Source organism: Pelodiscus sinensis, chromosome 28, assembly GCF_052426305.1.
Source record: "Pelodiscus sinensis isolate ZL-2025 chromosome 28, ASM5242630v1, whole genome shotgun sequence".
NCBI classification, from domain to species: Eukaryota; Metazoa; Chordata; order Testudines; family Trionychidae; genus Pelodiscus; species Pelodiscus sinensis.
Genome location: NC_143079.1, coordinates 1,427,772 through 1,445,953, shown reverse-complemented (window position 1 = coordinate 1,445,953; position 18,182 = coordinate 1,427,772). Strand labels below are relative to the sequence as shown.

General features: G+C 46.2%; 1 protein-coding gene across 2 annotated transcripts in view; it reads right to left on the bottom strand.

Annotated features, from left to right (window-relative positions):
* Positions 1–11,583: 11,583 nt before the first annotated feature.
* SFRP1 (secreted frizzled related protein 1) overlaps positions 11,584–18,182 on the bottom strand; it is a 45,312-nt gene continuing 38,713 nt past the window's right edge. For both annotated transcript variants that reach the window (XM_006113248.5, XM_006113247.5), the window contains one exon: positions 11,584–15,345. In XM_006113248.5, the coding sequence (XP_006113310.2) occupies positions 15,023–15,345 (323 nt within the window). In that variant the 3' untranslated portion in view covers positions 11,584–15,022. The remainder of the gene's footprint in view (positions 15,346–18,182) is intronic.

Sequence of the window (18,182 nt, the reverse complement as noted above, 5' to 3'; positions counted from 1 at the left end):
TGAATGCTCCTGTGTGACCCGGGGGGACGAGGCGAGCCAAGCACACTCTGGGGGCTCAGGAGAGCGACTGCAGGCAGGGCCTTTCCCAGCACCAGGCTGCCAGCACAAAGGCATCGGAGCTGATGTGCTGTTTGCTGCAAACTGGCGAATGGTTCTAGTGAGAAATCATCGGAACTGCTGCAAAGAACCAGCCCGGTCACGCCCAGGGCAAGCCCCACGCTGTGTTAGCCGACCCACGATAACATTGCTCAGAGGGAGCAGCGGTGCTGGGGCCAAGGCTTCAGAGGAAATATGCATGTTCCCAGAATGCAGATCTTGGGGCTGGTATGTCTAGAAAGGGAAGAGGCAGGGCCTTGCCCTCTCTGTGCTGAATCCCCCCTTCCCAAGCCGCCCAAGGCAAACCACAGTCCCTCTTGCACTCCTCCATGCCCTACGCCCAATGCACTCCTGACTTTCTCCTCTTGGCGGTGCCAGGAGTTCCACTGACTACAGGCCCCGGGGAGCAGGGTCAAGGACGACAGCTCTGTTATTGCTCCTTGTCCTGCAAAATATTTGCTGACTTCCCCGGCAGCTGTATGTCCTGACAGTGCCAAAAGACCCAGTCGCTGGCGGGCTGGCGTTCTCCACGCCGCAGCAGAAAAACTTTCCCCTTGATTCGCCTGCTCCTTCCAGTCCCCAGATTTCCCAGACGGGGTCAAGGCAGAATGCAAATCGCCAGCGATGTGGAAAATTAAGCGAGGGCTGGAAGACGACTTTTGTCTAGCATGAAAGGAAATGTTGTTTGTTTATAAGTCCGCTGCAGACTGAAGGCCAGAAACTCAATTAGCAGATGAGATGTAGCAGAAGGAATGCTGGAGGAAACAAAAAAATTAAACAGCATTGGGGAGGATCAACTGAGTCACAAAGTGATGTACTTTATTATGTGCCATAAGTCATGCCGAGAAGATCAAAATGGCAGGCAGCTCACAAGCCTGAAAGGTCGCGCTGTCCATCATTCAGCCGCTGTGACCCTCATCTAAGCCATGCCTGGCTTTGCAGGCCGGATGGTGCAAACTGTCTCTGCTCCAGCCCCAGGCCACTGCTGAGGAATGTGAGGAGCCTATAAAGCCTGAAGCTCAGTTTCCCATTGAAATAGTGGGAGCCCTGACCTTTAAAACGGGACCAGACTCCAGCCTGCGCTGAAGATTGCTCCTTCTCCCTTCCAGTGTCATTTACAGCATTCTGCAGGACTCTCTGTCGGGCTGCAGGACAAAAGAAAGTCACTTTCACTGTGCCCCCGGGGACTTGCCCAATGGCTGAGCTTGCATCATCAGAAGGCCTTACAGCTCCTGGCTTCCCTGCCTGGCTACACGCCACCAAGTCGCTCGAGTGCCTTCTGCTCAACAGAAACGAAGTACTCAATGGGGCTTTTCTCCAACATGGCCAGTCTCCATCCCTGTGTGTCCGAGCTAGCAGGCCAGGCATCCACCGTGAGGCTGCGCCAAGGAGCCATACCTCTCCCAGCACCCCCACCAGGTGAGCTGAGCTCCAGAAGCCAGCCCCCGACTCTGTGCTAGGCTGCGTCCTAGTCGTTGCCTCTGGAAGATCCTGCCATCCCCCCATGGCCAGTCAGGAAGCAGCATCCAGAGATCCCGAGACCAGTGCAGTGGGATTGGCAGCCCAGAGAATTGGTTTTCAATCCAAATCGCCTGCAGACTGTGTATCAAGCAGCTCCTGACCACGATATGTTCGTGCACATGGGACACAATCCATCCCAACACACAGGAGCTGACACAAGAGGCCGATGCACCACTTCAGGCATGTTTACAGCCTTCACACCGTTCATGTGTTCTGGACAAAGTCCCACAGCAAGATCAATCCGCTTCCAGTTAATACAATTTCCTTGCACTCTGACTGTTCTGTGCTCCTGCTGTGCGTGTAACCAGCTAAGCAGGGGACTAATTTAGACTCCTATTCAGCAAAGAATTTAAGCTCATGCTTAACAGTAAGCATGTATCAGAGTCTCATTGATCTCAGTGGGATTCAAGCTAGGGCTTAAATGCTTTGCAAAGAACCAGAACCTTGGGAGACATTTTGCTAAGCTCCCTGGAAACACAGATATGGACAGAGACTGTCCAGACTAAGCAAACTGCACCCATGGTCACTTGACATGTGCACGGTGAGATTTAACTGTCCATGATGTTTGCACATCAGGCTCATGAGAGTATGTAAATGATGCAAAACAAGGAGACTACCTCATGAAAACAGTATATTCTTGTCCTTGACATGACTCCATGCCAACAAGGAAAGGAAAGCTTTCTCCCAGCACAAGGTCTTACTTCAAACCAAGCATATGTGCAGACACAAGCTTTTAAATGGATTTTATTTTAACTATTAGGATTTAAACCTGAGATTACAATTCAAATGAAAAAATACGCAAGAGAGTTCCATATGATCTGGTACTTCAGTCCGTTCCAGTTTCCCAGGGCCCAACAGATTTTCTGATTTAACAGTTTCTCATGCTGTCAAATGTCAGTGCATCTATTTGTTTGACTCCCAACATGCCACTTTTTCTCACAGCGCATTTCCCCCTCATTTACATTCACTGCGGGTTTCACATTTCAATAACTTTTCTTACACCCAGTCTCTACCAATAGGGCACAGCATGGGCTCTCGGTTTGGCTATTTTAATCCACTCCCCTAGTGGATTTAAGACTCTACACCTCTCATACACTAACTTAAGACTCTACACCTCTTGCCACATCCCACCAGGTGAAAGCTGGTCAACATATTCTGAGTTTCAAAACTGTCAGGGACAAAGGGGGCACACTATTCCCTTGTCTCAGACAGCTCTGCAAACTTACCTGAGGATCACTAAGAACATAAGAACATAAGAATGGCCATACTGGGACAGACCAAAGGTCCAACTAGCCCAGTCACCTGTCTGCCGACAGTGGCCAGCACCAGGTGCCCCGGAGGGGGTGGACCGAAGACAATGATCAAGCGATTTGTCTCGTGCCATCCATCTCCAGACTCTTGCAAACAGAGGCCAGGAACACCATTCCTACCCCCTGCCTAATAGCCATTTATGGACCTAACCTCCATGAATTTTTCTAGCTTTTCTTTAAACTCTGTTATAGTTCTAGCCTTCACAGCCTCCTCTGGCAAGGAGTTCCACAGATTGACTATGCACTGTATGAAGAAGAACTTTTGCTTATTAGTTTTAAACCTGCTCCCCATTCATTTCACTGACACGCCATGCCCTTATTTGGTAACTTCTACTTTAAGTGGCAGGTTCAGAAGATGGAATGCTGAAAATCTTAGTTGCAGACCATGAGATAAACTATTAAAATCCCCATATTTAAGCAATCCCAGATGCCAACTCTTAATTGTTCTATGAGCAGAGATAAGATAAAACTTCAAAGCTTCTCAAAGCTGTAGGCCAGGAATCCTAGACCCTGTCTTTAACTTGCCATCATTTTGATATAGTGTCAGTTCCAGGCTTTCTTGCCAGAAATGCTCTATAAGCAGCTTTCTCTGACTTCAGGGATAACACGAGGGTTGCACATCTGATGTGCACCACCTGTGAACCATTGCCATCTGCAATGCCTTCGGAGCAATTGTCCATTTCTCCTTCATGATGGGGAAATATTCAGCTTAATCAAAATGGCCTAAGAGCCAAAGTCTGGATTGATTGGGTGGAGAATGCGGGAGCATTTTTATTGGAAAGATGCCTGTTTTCATTACTGAGACAAAACAAGGACATCCACTGTCTCCAGGAAATTCACTGGCATAGAATTTTCCAAGTGATACTCTTTACTACCAGAAGGGCTAGTTGCTTTCTGTCCTCCACTGTCCTCATGAGAATATTTGGAAACCCAAAGAACTCAGTGAGAGGAGGAAGAATGTGGTGGCATGAGAGACCATTGTTGGAATGCGCATGTATTTCGTGGTGCACTAAATAAAACCACCGAGGGGTCTTCCTGCAGAGAAAGGGAAGGAATTTGTATAGGAATCTTGTGGCTAATGTTAACAGCTCCAAGTATCCCGTTCTGCAGCGTGTTTATCCCCTGGCAGCCACAAAACAAATGAGATGTAACATATTTGTGGCAAAGTGACTCACCAGGCAGGGCACCCCTGGTGCTCCATGTGGCATTGTCAGGTTTTTCTCCACTGTGGTTCTGCTTCTCCCTTTCCTTGTTGTCAGAATCTTCCCTGCTCTGGGAAAGCCCCTATTCCCACCATGGAATCTGGCTCATTGCAGCCTCTTCCCAGCTGGCTTGGGGGAATTTCTGAAAAGCTGCTGCCAGCCTCTCCTGCAGTCACTAGGCTGCTTCCCACGCAGACCTTCCGGACTCCACAGGACTTCTCCTGGGGCTGGGGTTCGGCCAGTCTCTTGGAGACAGGAGTGACCCAACTCTCGTCCATGGAACAGCTGCAGGACCTCAGTTCACTGCTCCTTCAGCCCAAGTTCAGAGGGGTCAGCAAGCCAGTCTCTTCTTACGGGAGTCTCCCTCCTAGTAGCTGGTGGGGAGAGGTCTGTCCGCCTCCCAGGCTCTAAACACGCCCTAGAAACAGTGACTATTTTAAGGGCACTTCTCCCCAGAGTGAGAGAGGGTGCAAAATATCCCGAAGCATTAAGCACAGGTTCTGTATTGCAGGCTGCTGAACACCGTCACTTCACTGCTCCGTCCTCCTACCCCTGCCCAGCCTTGTCTGTAATTGTGTGATGCCGCCGTCTTTAGCTAGTGGCCGTTGGCCAAGCCTACCTGATGGTTCTGATACTCTAATACTTACATGAGTAGCTAAAAGTTCCTATACTTGATGCTGAATTCCTATGGAAAAACCAAGGCTGCCCACATAAATATCACTGAAGGGAATCGTCTCGTAACACCTCCTAACGGAAACACAGCAATCTGCACGGAAGAGAAAGGTGTGTACAAGAACCAGCACAAAAAGAGATACTGATAACTTTGTAAGCAATTGCACCAAGACGAATGTGCCACAAGCGAGTCATAATTACAAGAACACATCAGTGACTATGAAACAATTGCAGCTAATTAGGACACTGATCATTTTACCTCTTGCAAAGAATGTGCAGGCTGCTGATGCAGTTTGGGCTTTATCTCGCTCAGCCTGGGGGCCGATAACCATCCTGATTTTATGTGTGTTACTCTGCAGCGTGCTGTTTCCTGCCATGAAACAAATCACAAAATACAAACGCAGGCGGGCTACCTTGCTTAGCAGCAGCCCCTTTTCCGACTGGTGGAAAGCAGGTCCCGAGGCTAGCAGGAGGGAGAAAATGCTGGGCTGGGATGGTTAGGGGCAGAATAGGCTGCCAGTGCGGACAGCACAGAGAGGCTAAGAGCAGAGCAGGGAAGGGAACGCACATCTCCTGACTTCCAGCCTAGGGCCCCCTCCACTGGGCCAGGGGGCTGCAGTATTACTGCAACCACACACATTGAAGCAGTGAGGACCTGGAGGGAGTTGAAGACCCTCAGCTCCCAGGGTGACCTCACAGGGAAAACCAGGAGACTCCTGTTCCGAGGCCCTCCCTCTGGCAGAGCTGTGCCTGAGAATGTGCCGTTGGTCCACAACGTTCTAGAAAGGATTGACGGCTGCCCTCCACCATCTGGCAGTGCGACGAACAGGCAGTGCAGAACTGGAGCAAGGCCAACAGGTCTGGGCTTTGCAAACCCAAATCCTGGGGAAGTTTGATTCCCAGGTGGCGGGGTCCTGTTTTATCCACCCACCAGAGCTCAGGGATAACAGGTTCTGGCTCAGCAGCAGGACATGTGGGGCCTGTCCTCTAATGAGTCTAGTCTTGTGGGTACATTACAAACACCCAGGCACCAATTCCACCAGCTTCCCTGTGCTCAGTCATTGTGATCCAGGTGGCACAGCTGAGCGCGAGGGGGCAGGGCTCTCCAGGGCTCTGTCATTGTCCCGTGTGCACAAAGACGGGTGTCTGCGGCCTGTGGAATCATAGAATCATAGAATAATAGGACTGGAAGGGACCTCAAGAGGTCATCGAGTCCAGCCCCCCGCCCTCAAGGCAGGACCAAGCTCCGTCTACACCATCCCTGACAGATGTCTATCTAACCTGTTCTTAAATATCTCCAGAGAGGGAGATTCCACCACCTCCCTTGGCAATTTATTCCAATATTTGACCACCCTGACAGTTAGGAATTTTTTCCTAATGTCCAATCTAAAACTCCCCTGCTGCACTTTAAGCCCATTACTCCTTGTCCTGTCCTCAGAAACCAAGAGGAACAAATTTTCTCCTTCCTCCTTGTGACACCCTTTTAGATATTTGAAAACCGTTATCATGTCCCCCCTTAATCTTCTTTTTTCCAAACTAAACAAGCCCAGTTCATGAAGCCTGGCTTCATAGGTCATGTTCTCTAAACCTTTAATCATTCTTGTCGCTCTTCTCTGTACCCTTTCCAATTTCTCCACATCTTTCTTGAAATGTGGCGCCCAGAACTGGACACAGTACTCCAGCTGAGGCCTAACTAGTGCAGAGTAGAGCGGCAGAATGACTTCACGAGTTTTGCTTACAACACACCTGTTGATACAACCTAGAATCATATTTGCTTTTTTTGCAACAGCATCACACTGTTGACTCATATTCAACTTGTGGTCCACTATGACCCCTAGATCCCTTTCCGCCATGCTCCTTCCTAGACAGTCGCTTCCCATCTTGTATGTATGGAACTGATTGTTCCTTCCTAAGTGGAGCACTTTGCATTTCTCTTTATTAAACCTCATCCTGTTTACCTCTGACCATTTCTCTAACTTGCTAAGGTCATTTTGAATTATGTCCCTATCCTCAAAAGAAGTTGCAACCCCACCCAGTTTGGTATCATCTGCAAACTTAATAAGCGTACTCTCTATCCCAATATCTACATCATTGATGAAGATATTGAACAGTACGGGTCCCAAAACAGACCCTTGTGGAACTCCACTTGTTATCCCTTTCCAGCAGGATTTAGCACCGTTAACAACAACTCTCTGACTACGGTTATCCAGCCAATTATGCACCCACCTTATCGTGGCCCTATCTAAGTTATATTTGCCTAGTTTATCAAGAAGAATATCATGCAAGACCGTATCAAATGCCGTACTGAAGTCTAGGTATATGACATCCACCGCTTCTCCCTTATCCACAAGGCTCGTTATCCTATCAAAGAAAGCTATCAGATTAGTTTGGCATGACTTGTTCTTCACAAACCCATGCTGGTTATTCCCTATCACTTTATTACCTTCCAAGTGTTTGCATATGATTTCCTTAATTACCTGCTCCATTATCTTCCCCGGGACAGACGTTAAACTGACTGGTCTGTAGTTTCCTGGGTTGTTCTTAGTCCCCTTTTTATAGATGGGCACAATATTTGCCCTTTTCCAGTCCTCTGGAATCTCCCCTGTCTGCCATGATTTTTCAAAGATCATAGCTAAAGGCTCAGATACCTCCTCTATCAGCTCCTTGAGTATCCTGGGATGCATTTCATCAGGACCTGGTGACTTGCTGACATCTAACTTTCCTAAGTGATTTTTAACTTGTTCTTTGTGTATCCTATCTTCTAAACTTACCCTCTCTCTGCTTGTATTCACTATGTTAGGCACACCTCCAGACTTCTCGGTGAAGACCGAAACAAAGAAGTCATTGAGCATCTCTGCCATTTCCAAGTTTCCTGTTACTGCTTCTCCCTCCTCACTAAGCAGTGGGCCTACCCTGTCCTTGGTCTTCCTTCCTTGGAAGGCAGAGGTGACATTCAAGCACAGGGATGCTTTGCTGTTTTGTTTTAAACCGTGTCACCTCCGACACTGCTCTCTGGGCTGCAGCGTTTGCTTGTTTGGCTTTGATTCACTAAGCTGCTTGGGCAGGACCAGCCGCGGGAGCACAAGGCATTTCCATAGGCCCTGTGGACTCCGTGCCATGAGTGTGGGACCCCTGATTTGAGCTCCAAGACTCTGTGATGACCCCATGCTGAGAGAGGGGCTACCAGGAATGGCCACGACTTGGCAGGCGTAGATTCCGTCACACTGAGCGCCCCACTGCAGTGAGTACAAGGACAGTGCTGAGCCTGCCGGGGGAAAGAGTCTGCCAGGCCAAGGTGGCGGCAAGCCAAGCAGTGCAGCAGTGGGGGATGCAACCTCCAGCGCTCCTTCCCCTCTACTCGCGTGAGCCTGCGTCCTGCACTGCAGGGGAGAGCCAGAGCATATTGCTCCTGCAGACCAGTGGCCTCCAGGCCTCCTAAACAGTCACATCGAACTTGCAGCACAGCTAGAAGCAGGATGTCCAAGCAGCTCCCTGAGAAGGACAATCCCTTGTGATTTATCCTCCTGAGCCACCCAGAGCAGCCAGGTGCAAAGGACAAGAGAGCATACGAAGAGCTCCAGTGTTGTGGTGCAGTAGGTGCCACCCTCTGACTGGGTTCCAGGAAAAAGAGACCCTGATCCTGGCTCCATCAGGGGTAAGAACTTCTGCTTGCTGGGGTGCATGCCTGGAAATCTGCTTCCTGCCATATGTTGAACATCTGCTTTCCTAGGGCACCTCTGGGACCCCCCGCCATGTAGCGGGACAACCGGGCTCTGTACTTTAATACAGATGTGGAAATATGGGATGTACCACAGCTTGAATGGCAATAATACTCAGCTCTTACAGAGTGGATTTCACCAGCAGCTCTCAAAATGCTTCCAAAGGAAGGCAATATCATTATTCCCATGACACGTATGGGAAACTGAGGCAGGGATGTGTCATCCCCAGGGTCACCTTGCAGGCCAGTGGCCAATCAGAGACTCAGTCTCCAGAATCCCAGTCCATTGTGCTAGTCACAGGTGCTCAGAGAAGGGATGGTGGCAGCTTGGACTAGAGAGATGTTGGAAAAAGGGAACCCATCTTTGCAATAAAAATGGCAAAGCTGTTTTCAAACTGAAGGGTTCCACCCTACCCAGTTTTCAGTGTTGCTGTGTTTGTTGGGAGGTTTCTTTCCATTTTCTTTTTCAAAACCAGAATTGTATGGATTGAATGATTTTGCCCAAACCATAGTTCTTGGTAAATGGAGGCAGTGTAAGACTGTTTTCGCTAACAGTTGGGAGGGGAGGATTAAAAAGGCATGAAATATGGGGCAACAAAAAGAAAAAGGTTGGCAATGTCAATTACTTCTCTCTATGGGTATGTCTACACTACCCTCCTAGTTCGAACTACCTAGTTCGTGCCCCGTGTAGCCGCACTGCACGGGGTTCTAAAAATGGCGGCGCCCCACTTATGCAAATGAAGCCCGGGAAATTCAAATCCCGGGCTTCATTTGCAAGTGCGGTATGCCTAGTTCGAACTAGTGGGGTAGTGTAGACATACCCTATGTGTGTCACACACACTTTAGGAAAAAAACAGCAAGCAAATGGTCTGGTAGCACTTTATAGACTAACAAAATATGTAGATGGGATCTTGAGCTTTCGTGGGCACAGCCAAGAAGTGGGTTGTGCCCACAAAAGCTCATGAGCCCATCTGCATGTTTTGTTAGTCTATAAAGTGCTACCAGACCATTTGCTTGCTGTTTTTTTCTGTAACACACTAACTCGGCTACCCCCTGAAACACTTTAGGAAAGGCTCTTGTTCCATTCAGTGAAAGCTCTTTTCATCCACAACACTGTGGCCAGCTCCATTCAGGACAGAACTTCTTGAAGTGCCTTCCATGTGAACCTCCAGCCTCAGCTATTCCATTCAGTGAGCTGGAATGCCCCGCAGATGTCACCCTGTTAGCCAGCTGGTCCTGGATACACCTGCTAAGCAATCCGTCACCCGGCAGAACTCCCTTGACAAGCCTCCCCCTTGCCCGTGTCTTTGTCCCCATGGGATTCTGGTTCCCTCCTCTGTCAGCAGTGAGTGGCCAGGGCACGGTGCTAGGGCAAAGTTGACCATGTGACAGTGGCTCGGTTTCAACAACACAGGCTGCAGGGAGAAGATGCACCTTACAAGTGAAAGGAGCCAGAGGCTGAGCAGCACTGGGAAGCCGACACCAGCCAGCTGGGGAGTGTGTGTGGAAGAAGCTCATCCAGGGGAAGCCCGTGTGCAGTGTTCCTTTAAGAACGTAAGAATGGCCATACGAGGTCAGTCCATCTAGCCCAGAGCTCTGTTCCGACAGTGCCAATGCCAGGTGCCCCAAACGGAGTGAACACAACAGAGAATCATAAGGAACTACAAACCCGTAGCCTCACCTCAGTCCCCAGGAAAACCATGGCGGGGATTCTCAAGGAATCCATTCTGAAGCGCTTGGAAGAGAGGATAGTGGTCAGGAATAGTCAACATGGATTCGCCAAGGGCAAGTCGTGCCTGACCATCCTGATTGCCTTCTGTGACGACGTAACCTGTTCTGTGACTATGGGGAAGGCACTGGATGTGATATCTCATGACTTTAGCAAGCCTTTGCATATGGTCTCCCACAATATTCTCGCCAGCAAGTTAAGGAAGTGTGGGTTGGATAAATGGTGGAATGAAAGGTGGCTAGACAGCTGGCTAGATTGTCGGGCTCAACAGACAGTGATTAATGGCTCGATGTCTGGTTAGCAGTCGATGTCAAGAGCAGTGCCCCAGGGGTCAGTTCTGGAGCTGGTTTTGTTCAACATCTTTATTAATGATCTGGATGGATTGTACCGTCAGCAAGTTTGCAGATGGCACTAAGCTAGGGGGATAGGTAGATATGTTGAGGGGTAGAGATGGGCTCCCCAGTGACCTAGACAAAATGGAGGATTGGGCCAAAAGAAATCTGATGAGTTTCAACAAGGAGAAATGCAGAGTCCAGCACTTGGGACAGAAGAATCCCAAACACTGCTACAGGCTGGGGACCAACTGCCTAGGCAGCAGTTCGGCAGAAAAAGACCCAGGGATTACAGTGGATGAGACGCTGGATATGAGTCAACACAGTGCCCTTGTAGCCAAGAAGACTAATGACACATTATGCTGCATTAGAAGGAGCATTGCCAGCAGATCTAGAGAAGTGATTACTCCCCTTTATTCGGCTCTGGTGAGGCCACATCTGGAGTATTCATTCAAGAGGCTGGAGAGAAACTGTTCTCAGTGGTGACAGATGACAGAACGAGGAGCAATGGTCTCAAGTTACAGTGGGGGAGGTCTAATTTGGATATTAAGGAAAAACTATTTCCCTAGGAGGGTGGGGAAGCACTGGGATGGGTTCCCTAGGGAGGTGGTGGAATCTCCATCCCTAGAGGTTTCAAAGCCCTAGCTGGGATGGTTTAGTTGGGTTGGTTCTGCTTTGGGCAGGGGCTTGGACTCAATGACCTCCTGAGGTCTCTTCCAGCTCTAGGATTCTATGATTCTAGGAATTAACAAGGATCGTCCTCTACGCTTGATCTGACATTACTTTTGTATCACCCAACTTCCAAATACCAGTTTTCAGTAGATGTTTTGGGAGCGTGAGTAATGCAGCATCAGGTTCTAACAATATAAAACTCTCCAATACTCTCTCTCTGGAAGTTTGCAGAATGTGTAAATATATATTGGGTTTTGCTGCAGATTATCCCCAAGTGCCAAGATTTAACCCATCCAACTGCCACGACCATTTGAAAGGCACTAAACAAGGGTTAGAAAACAACATCTCTTTATAAAAAAGGGGGAGGAGGGGAAATCACATTGTAATTGATTAATTCAGCAATTTTAGTTAAATGAATATTGATACATGGATGGGAAAACAAGGAAAGCATACGCAAGAATAATGAACAGATATTGGACTTACTATCAAACATAAGTCATAACATCAAAACAGCAGGTAAAATAATGCAACATGAATAAAATGCTGATAAAAAAGGAATGTCAAACATGTTCACAGTATCCTAAGCTTTTATACACATCTCAGGAGAAAGCAGAAGCAGATACTAGTTTTAGAGAAGAGTCAAGCTTCTCAGAGAGGGCCTGAGACAAAACCCAGTGACTTAGGAGACACCGGGATACTTAATGTCAGGCCTGGAGCATCTGTGATGCGGGCTAACGAGCTGTTTAAGTGGTGCACATTACCTTGTGCACAACCCTGCACTGGGCTGTTTCACCCTTACTGCATGAAAGATAGGCACTTCCAGTCCATTAGGATACATCAGTTGCTGAATGTATATAAGTTTCAGAGGGGTAGCTGAGTTAGTTTGTAATAGGAAAAACTTAAAGAACAACAAATAGTCTGGTAGCACTTTAAAGACTAACAAAATATGTAGATAATTAAAATAGCTATTCAGTTAATGTTTGTGGAACTAAATATATCAACAGCTATTAGATGCTGATTCCTGAACAAGAGACAAGAACTGGGTTCTGACCTTCAAGAGTAGGAAACTTACTGGAACTTTTCTAGGAAGACATCGTCATCTGAAAATTCAAATGCATCTGCCCCGTCAGTGTAGGAATCATTTAAAATGGAGGCCATTCCATATATCTGCTCCTCTGAGAAGGAATTCAAGAAGTGCCTATTAGAACTATGCAATGAAGTACATTACAAAAACCAGACTGTTTTCTCAGGAAATCATCAATCCATCACTGAGGGTTTTCCTTTGGTGCCAGTTCTAATATTTTCAGATCATGTCTCTCACTGAACCCTTGCTTTCCCTGGCAGATTTATTTTATGATTACATGGAAACGCCGTAACGTTATCTAGCAAACTGGCGTTATAGCAACTATGGCAGCTAAATTCCTGTAACATAAAAACTCTCTCATCATCCGTGGCTTCATTTGACAGGACTAGGTAAAAGCCTGTTATTGTTCCAACAATACTGAAACATTTAGGGTGTGCTTTCAGGTCCCTATTTCTGTTCCTGAATGTGGGGCTGTGTTAGCCTTCATATTAGTGGCTGCAATATCCTTTTTGTTTTTTAAAAGCTGTAATAACATTCATAGACGTAGAGAATCAGGCTGCATTCAGAAACAATACAAAAGCCTTGTACTCAGTTTCACAGCCCTTACAAGGTAGCCCTTTTCAGTTCCAATTCTTACTAACCTTTTATATTTCACTTCCTCTTTCAAAATCTCTATTTACAAACAACCCCCCCCCAAATCTGCCACACTTCCCTAAATTAACTCTCTAAAGACAAAAGGTAAAGATCTTTTAACTTCCCACAAAGAATGGGATGTTACATCAGTCTCATTTTCTTGAGTGCTCTTAATTTTATCAAAAACTGCACATGCATAAAACAGAACTAAAAAGTCTGACTGATGACCAATCAAAACTAAAAGCTAGATCCATATAGTCTCAGAATCACTGACAGTTCACCAAGCAGTATGGCAAAAGGGAAAATAAAATTATTATCTATCTACACAAAAATGTCCAAAAAACCTTGACTGAAATATTACACACAAATCTGATAAAAAGATCGCATTTTTCCTCTTTTCAAAGGACTAGAATACAAGATGGGAGAGCTGGTAACCTGATTGAAACAGTACCTAGTAGCGTACAGTTATGCTATGCTTTAAATAGGTCACTTCAGTAACAAATTGCTTTTCTACAATGTGACTTTGCTAGTTGATAGCTTTTCTCCCTGCGCCTGTCCCAAGCAGAGCAATATTGTCCCAGTAACTAGACCCACAGTCTGATAGCAGAACCCCTACCTGGTACCAACCAAGCAAATATCTTCTAAAATCACATACTTCTTTAGGATCTGGTCCTGCAAAATGGCACAAATGTCTGCTAGAGCAGTTCTTTACTATGTAACTGACCTGACTTTTACCAGGGAATTAACATCCTGTACAGAATAGTTAGGGAGGGAGAAAGAAATGCAAGAAGCACATTATTCTTCCATACTTGCTTCCCTACAGGATTTGTGTGGGAAACTGACACTGCTAACAGTTTTCAGGGATCGGATATTTTGTATTGTGCAACATACTAGAACATATTGCTCAGTTCTGTGGCTCCAACCATCTCTGAACTTGGACTTTTTGGCTCAAGATCCACTTTGTAGAAATCAGCCTAATTCCGAGAAGTGCTGGGGGGCAAGGGTGAATTTAAATCTATGTGACTTGAATTTCTATTTGAGCTGATGGTGCCTGCTTAAATAGCTGAACTTTGTTTAAAACTATCAGCTTCTGCCATCAAGAGGCACAAGGTACTCTCCTATGGCGGAGGCAGTGATGAGAGAAGGCAATAAAACCAGACAGGCCAGCAAGAAAATTCCCATATCGTTAAAACTCTTTAGCATCTCCCCTTCTCTGGTGCAAAACTAATCTCTTTTTGGTGCCTGCTACTCTGCCAATGGAAAAAACCTTTGTATGGACTTGGCAGGCTTTCCTCCATGTCCCACAGACAGTTTAAGCATATGTTGTTTTAAAATAACCTCATCTCCTGCTCCATGGCTTATATTACCTACTAAGCCTGTGTTTTCCTTAAGATTTCACCTCCCAATAGCTCCAGATTCATCACCTGTTTCCCCTATATCTTCACCAATCTATGGCATTCAAGTCCACAGAATTTAAAAAGCAACTAATGATTGTTTTGAATGATTAGTTTTGCATCAAAGACAACCGTGCAAATTCTGGTCTCAGATGACAGGGTGGGATTTTCTGCAGCATTCATGTCCTATGAGCTTTAAAAGGCCTTTCTCCACACATAGTACTTCATGGAAGTGGCCTTCGGTAAGAATTGCAGAAAACATCCCACTTAGGGAATAATCAGCCCTGAGCTAAAATTATTTCACTTTAGAAAAATTCAATAAGAGTATCTAGTATCACCCCCCCCCTTTCACTCTCGTTATCTAAGTTTCTTATTTAAATAGATTTGCATATCATTACAGCAGCAGGTTACTCAGACATTGCAGGTGTAAATAGTGACCACAGTGACTGTTCTGTATGAATGTATTGCGCTTTCAATCGTTCACTTACAGGGAAATACTGATACTGGGGGTGGAGCTTTAAAGGAAGCTCAAAAAAAATACAAAGAAACAAAACTGACTCAGGTACTACATCCACTACTACAGAAGAAGCAACATTTGAACCCCCGAGTCCTAGGGCTGTGCAAGTTCTGGGCCAGCAGCAGAGCCTCTAGCCACCGGATCATTTGAAAAGAGACTGAAACGTTGGACACTCCAGAGTTTTCATTTTCTTCATGAACTTTTTGAATTCTTTGTTTTTCTTATCCCACTTGTGAATTGCCATCAGAAGGTACTGGGTCTTCACTTTGCGCCCCATGATCAGGAAGTGATTGCTAAGGTTGTCCAGCTGGTGGCAAGGGCAGTCTGCTCCATTCTTTAGATAAAGTACTAGCTTCTTGAGATCTTTTCTCTTGATTGTTCCCAATTTCAGAGGTTTCTTCTTCTTTGGAACAATCTTTTTGTCCCCATTCTCCTTTTTCACTTCCTTTATTTTCATCTTGAAAGCTGGAAAACAAGAGAGAGAAAACAACTCCTGAGCACCGTTTGCAAAAATGAAACAGAGACTGCAAAGCTCATGGGAACGGAGAGAGTGACCACACACTGTGTGTCTGTGTCTAGCTACTGTCTCCTGTTTTCTCCTTAGACTGCAAGCTCTGCTGCACAGGAACAGAGGTCCTGGTCCATAACCGCAGCTCCTAGGTGCCATGCACACAAATATGACAGAACAACTAGTCCCTGGCTTAGCCTGTGTCCATGGAAGAGACACTGCAGCAGTTACCTCCCTGATGGGTTTGTAGCTATCTAAGGACATAGGAAGCCAAAAGAATCAGCCCTGCAAATATCCATTCTGTTCCTTTAGACCCCATGACTTTTCCAGCAGCTGCAATGGCTATTCTTGCATCCTCCCTGACCACCAAGAGAGGGAGGACTGGGTGAGGAGTTGGGATTTGTATGTCCCTATTTCAAGACAGAGAGCAAAGCAGGCTATTTCTTAAAGCCATGCTGCATGCTTTTTATTTGAAAGAGAGATGTGTTTAGTTGGCACTGTGTACAATGTGCTGGCAAAACGTTAGTTGAATAAACAAAGCTATTTCCTTACTTTACAAGCACAAAGAGAGATTCCTGAAAGGGCCAATTAAAAGGTCGACTCAGCTTTTCAAATACATTTTTTTTGGTTGCTCCTGGCCCTGGGGTGTCTGTGAAACAAGTTTCCAAACATAGTGAATTTTTGCAGTTGAGCCTCCTTGGAAATAGGCATGTCTAATGGGGACCTGCCGTGCAGAAGGGCAACCCACATTCCTCTAACAAAGGTGCAGGCACCTTCCTGTAAGAGGAGAGCGAATCCAATATGACTTCAATGGAAAAGATTTCCCTCTCTGGGCTCCGTGCTTTCCTGAGCTAATGGCGACCGAATAAAAATGTAACGTTCCCTCTCCACGACCATGCAGAGGAATTTAGTTTACATGAAGAAAATGATGAAAATGTGTTGTACATTAAAGAATCACGTTAGTGCCATTTGGCTCTGCTTCTTCTGTTTTGGGGGGAAAGCACATATGGCCAAAAATTGCTAACATCCTTCCATCGTTTGGGGGTTTACATTAGGGCTCGGATAGCTGATTAATTGTTTTGTGCCCCTTTCTTTTTGCATCTGAAATGTATCTGCAGAAGCAGACACGGTGGCAGACTTTGGTTCTAACAGGAAGGCCCCTCGGACATCTCCATAGAGGAGTCTGCTCTGCTGCGCGGTTCATGCTGAGTTCTGGAAAGCAGCTCTGTCAGCTAGTCCGGACACAAATGGAGGAAGGAGATGGTGATGACAATACTGAAAAGGCAGCGGAATCTGTCTATTACCCCCAAGCTCCTAGCCACTGCATTGGCAGCGGGAATTATGGTATTTATGCGCTTGTGTGCCAGACAAATCCAGCCCACTTGCCAAGAGCCCTGCTGTGCGATACTATTACCATACAAGAGCGTAATGGAGCTGGAAACCTCAGCTACATTTTCATTCCATTTATTTTCTGAATTCAGGATGTTTAAGGAGCTAAAGAAATTGACCCAGATCAATTTTCAATGGGTCTGGAAAATACAGTAACAGCTTTTAGTCGACTATACGCTCTGAGACACAAATTGGGCTGCAATCTCCTTCATTATGAATCCCAGTTTCTTTACTGATTCCGAATTGTAACTCCATACTAAGCACTGCAGATGTCTATGCTGGATGAAGGGTCCAGGAGGCATCGGTAATCCCAGAGATAATGAATATGCAGAGACTCTGAAAATGTCCTGTTTACAAATTGATTGAGTTGTATCACTGCTAGTTTATACCCTTCTTGCTATTGCTGAACAGTTAGCAGGAGTTTGTTCTGCTCCAGGCAACACAGCACACAGAAAAAAAACAGGTTAACAGAACCCCAATGTATTTGGAAGCATCCGGTTCCCAACAGCTCTGACCTCTTCATTGTTCAATGTAACCAATGTGTATGGGTCAATGATCCATGCTGGGGTGTGACATGTAATCTACTCAAACAACTCATAAATCCAGGACTAGGCTAAGACACATCCCACACCCATGCACAGTAATGTGTCCAATGTACAGAAACAGGGATCAGAAAACAGGGAGATGAGAGGAACAAAAAGGGGCTGACCAGGGATGAGAATTTCAGTTTAACACACTCTGCTGTTCACAGCAAAGATGTCTGTTTGGTCATTCATTGTGATAGCAACACATAGAACATGTAGTGCTGTCGTGTTACAGTGCTGGCCACTCCAACAAATCAGATGTTCCTAGATAGGTTATAAACTCAATGGACATATGTGAAAATATAGCATAAAAGCAATATTTCCTTTCTTCCCTCTGTTGGGCTATATCTACATGGCAACGTTATTTCAAAATAGCATAGTCCACGTCTACACAGCCAGCTGTTACTTCGACATAGTGTCAAAATACTAAAAAACCCATCAAATGGTCTGGTAGCACTTTATAGACTAACAAAACATGTGGATGGGATCGTGGGCACAGCCCACATCTTCAGATGGCCAGAGATGACTGGAGGACTTCTTACTCCGACTCCTGTAACCCTCTTTGTACAGGAGTAAGGGAAGTCAGAGGAAAAGTGCTCTATTTCGAAATCAGTGCTGTGTAGACATGCCCAATTTCAAAATAAGCTGTTTCAAAATAAGCTACGCAATTGACAGAGCTCAATTTGCGTAGCTTATTTCAAGTGAAGCCCTGCTGTGTAGACACGCCCTTGGTGAGCTGGATTCTCACAATTCTCTGTCTGATGAATATGCAGGTTGTCAGCCGCCTGGCCACAAAGGACATGTCCTGCACACAGCAGGAC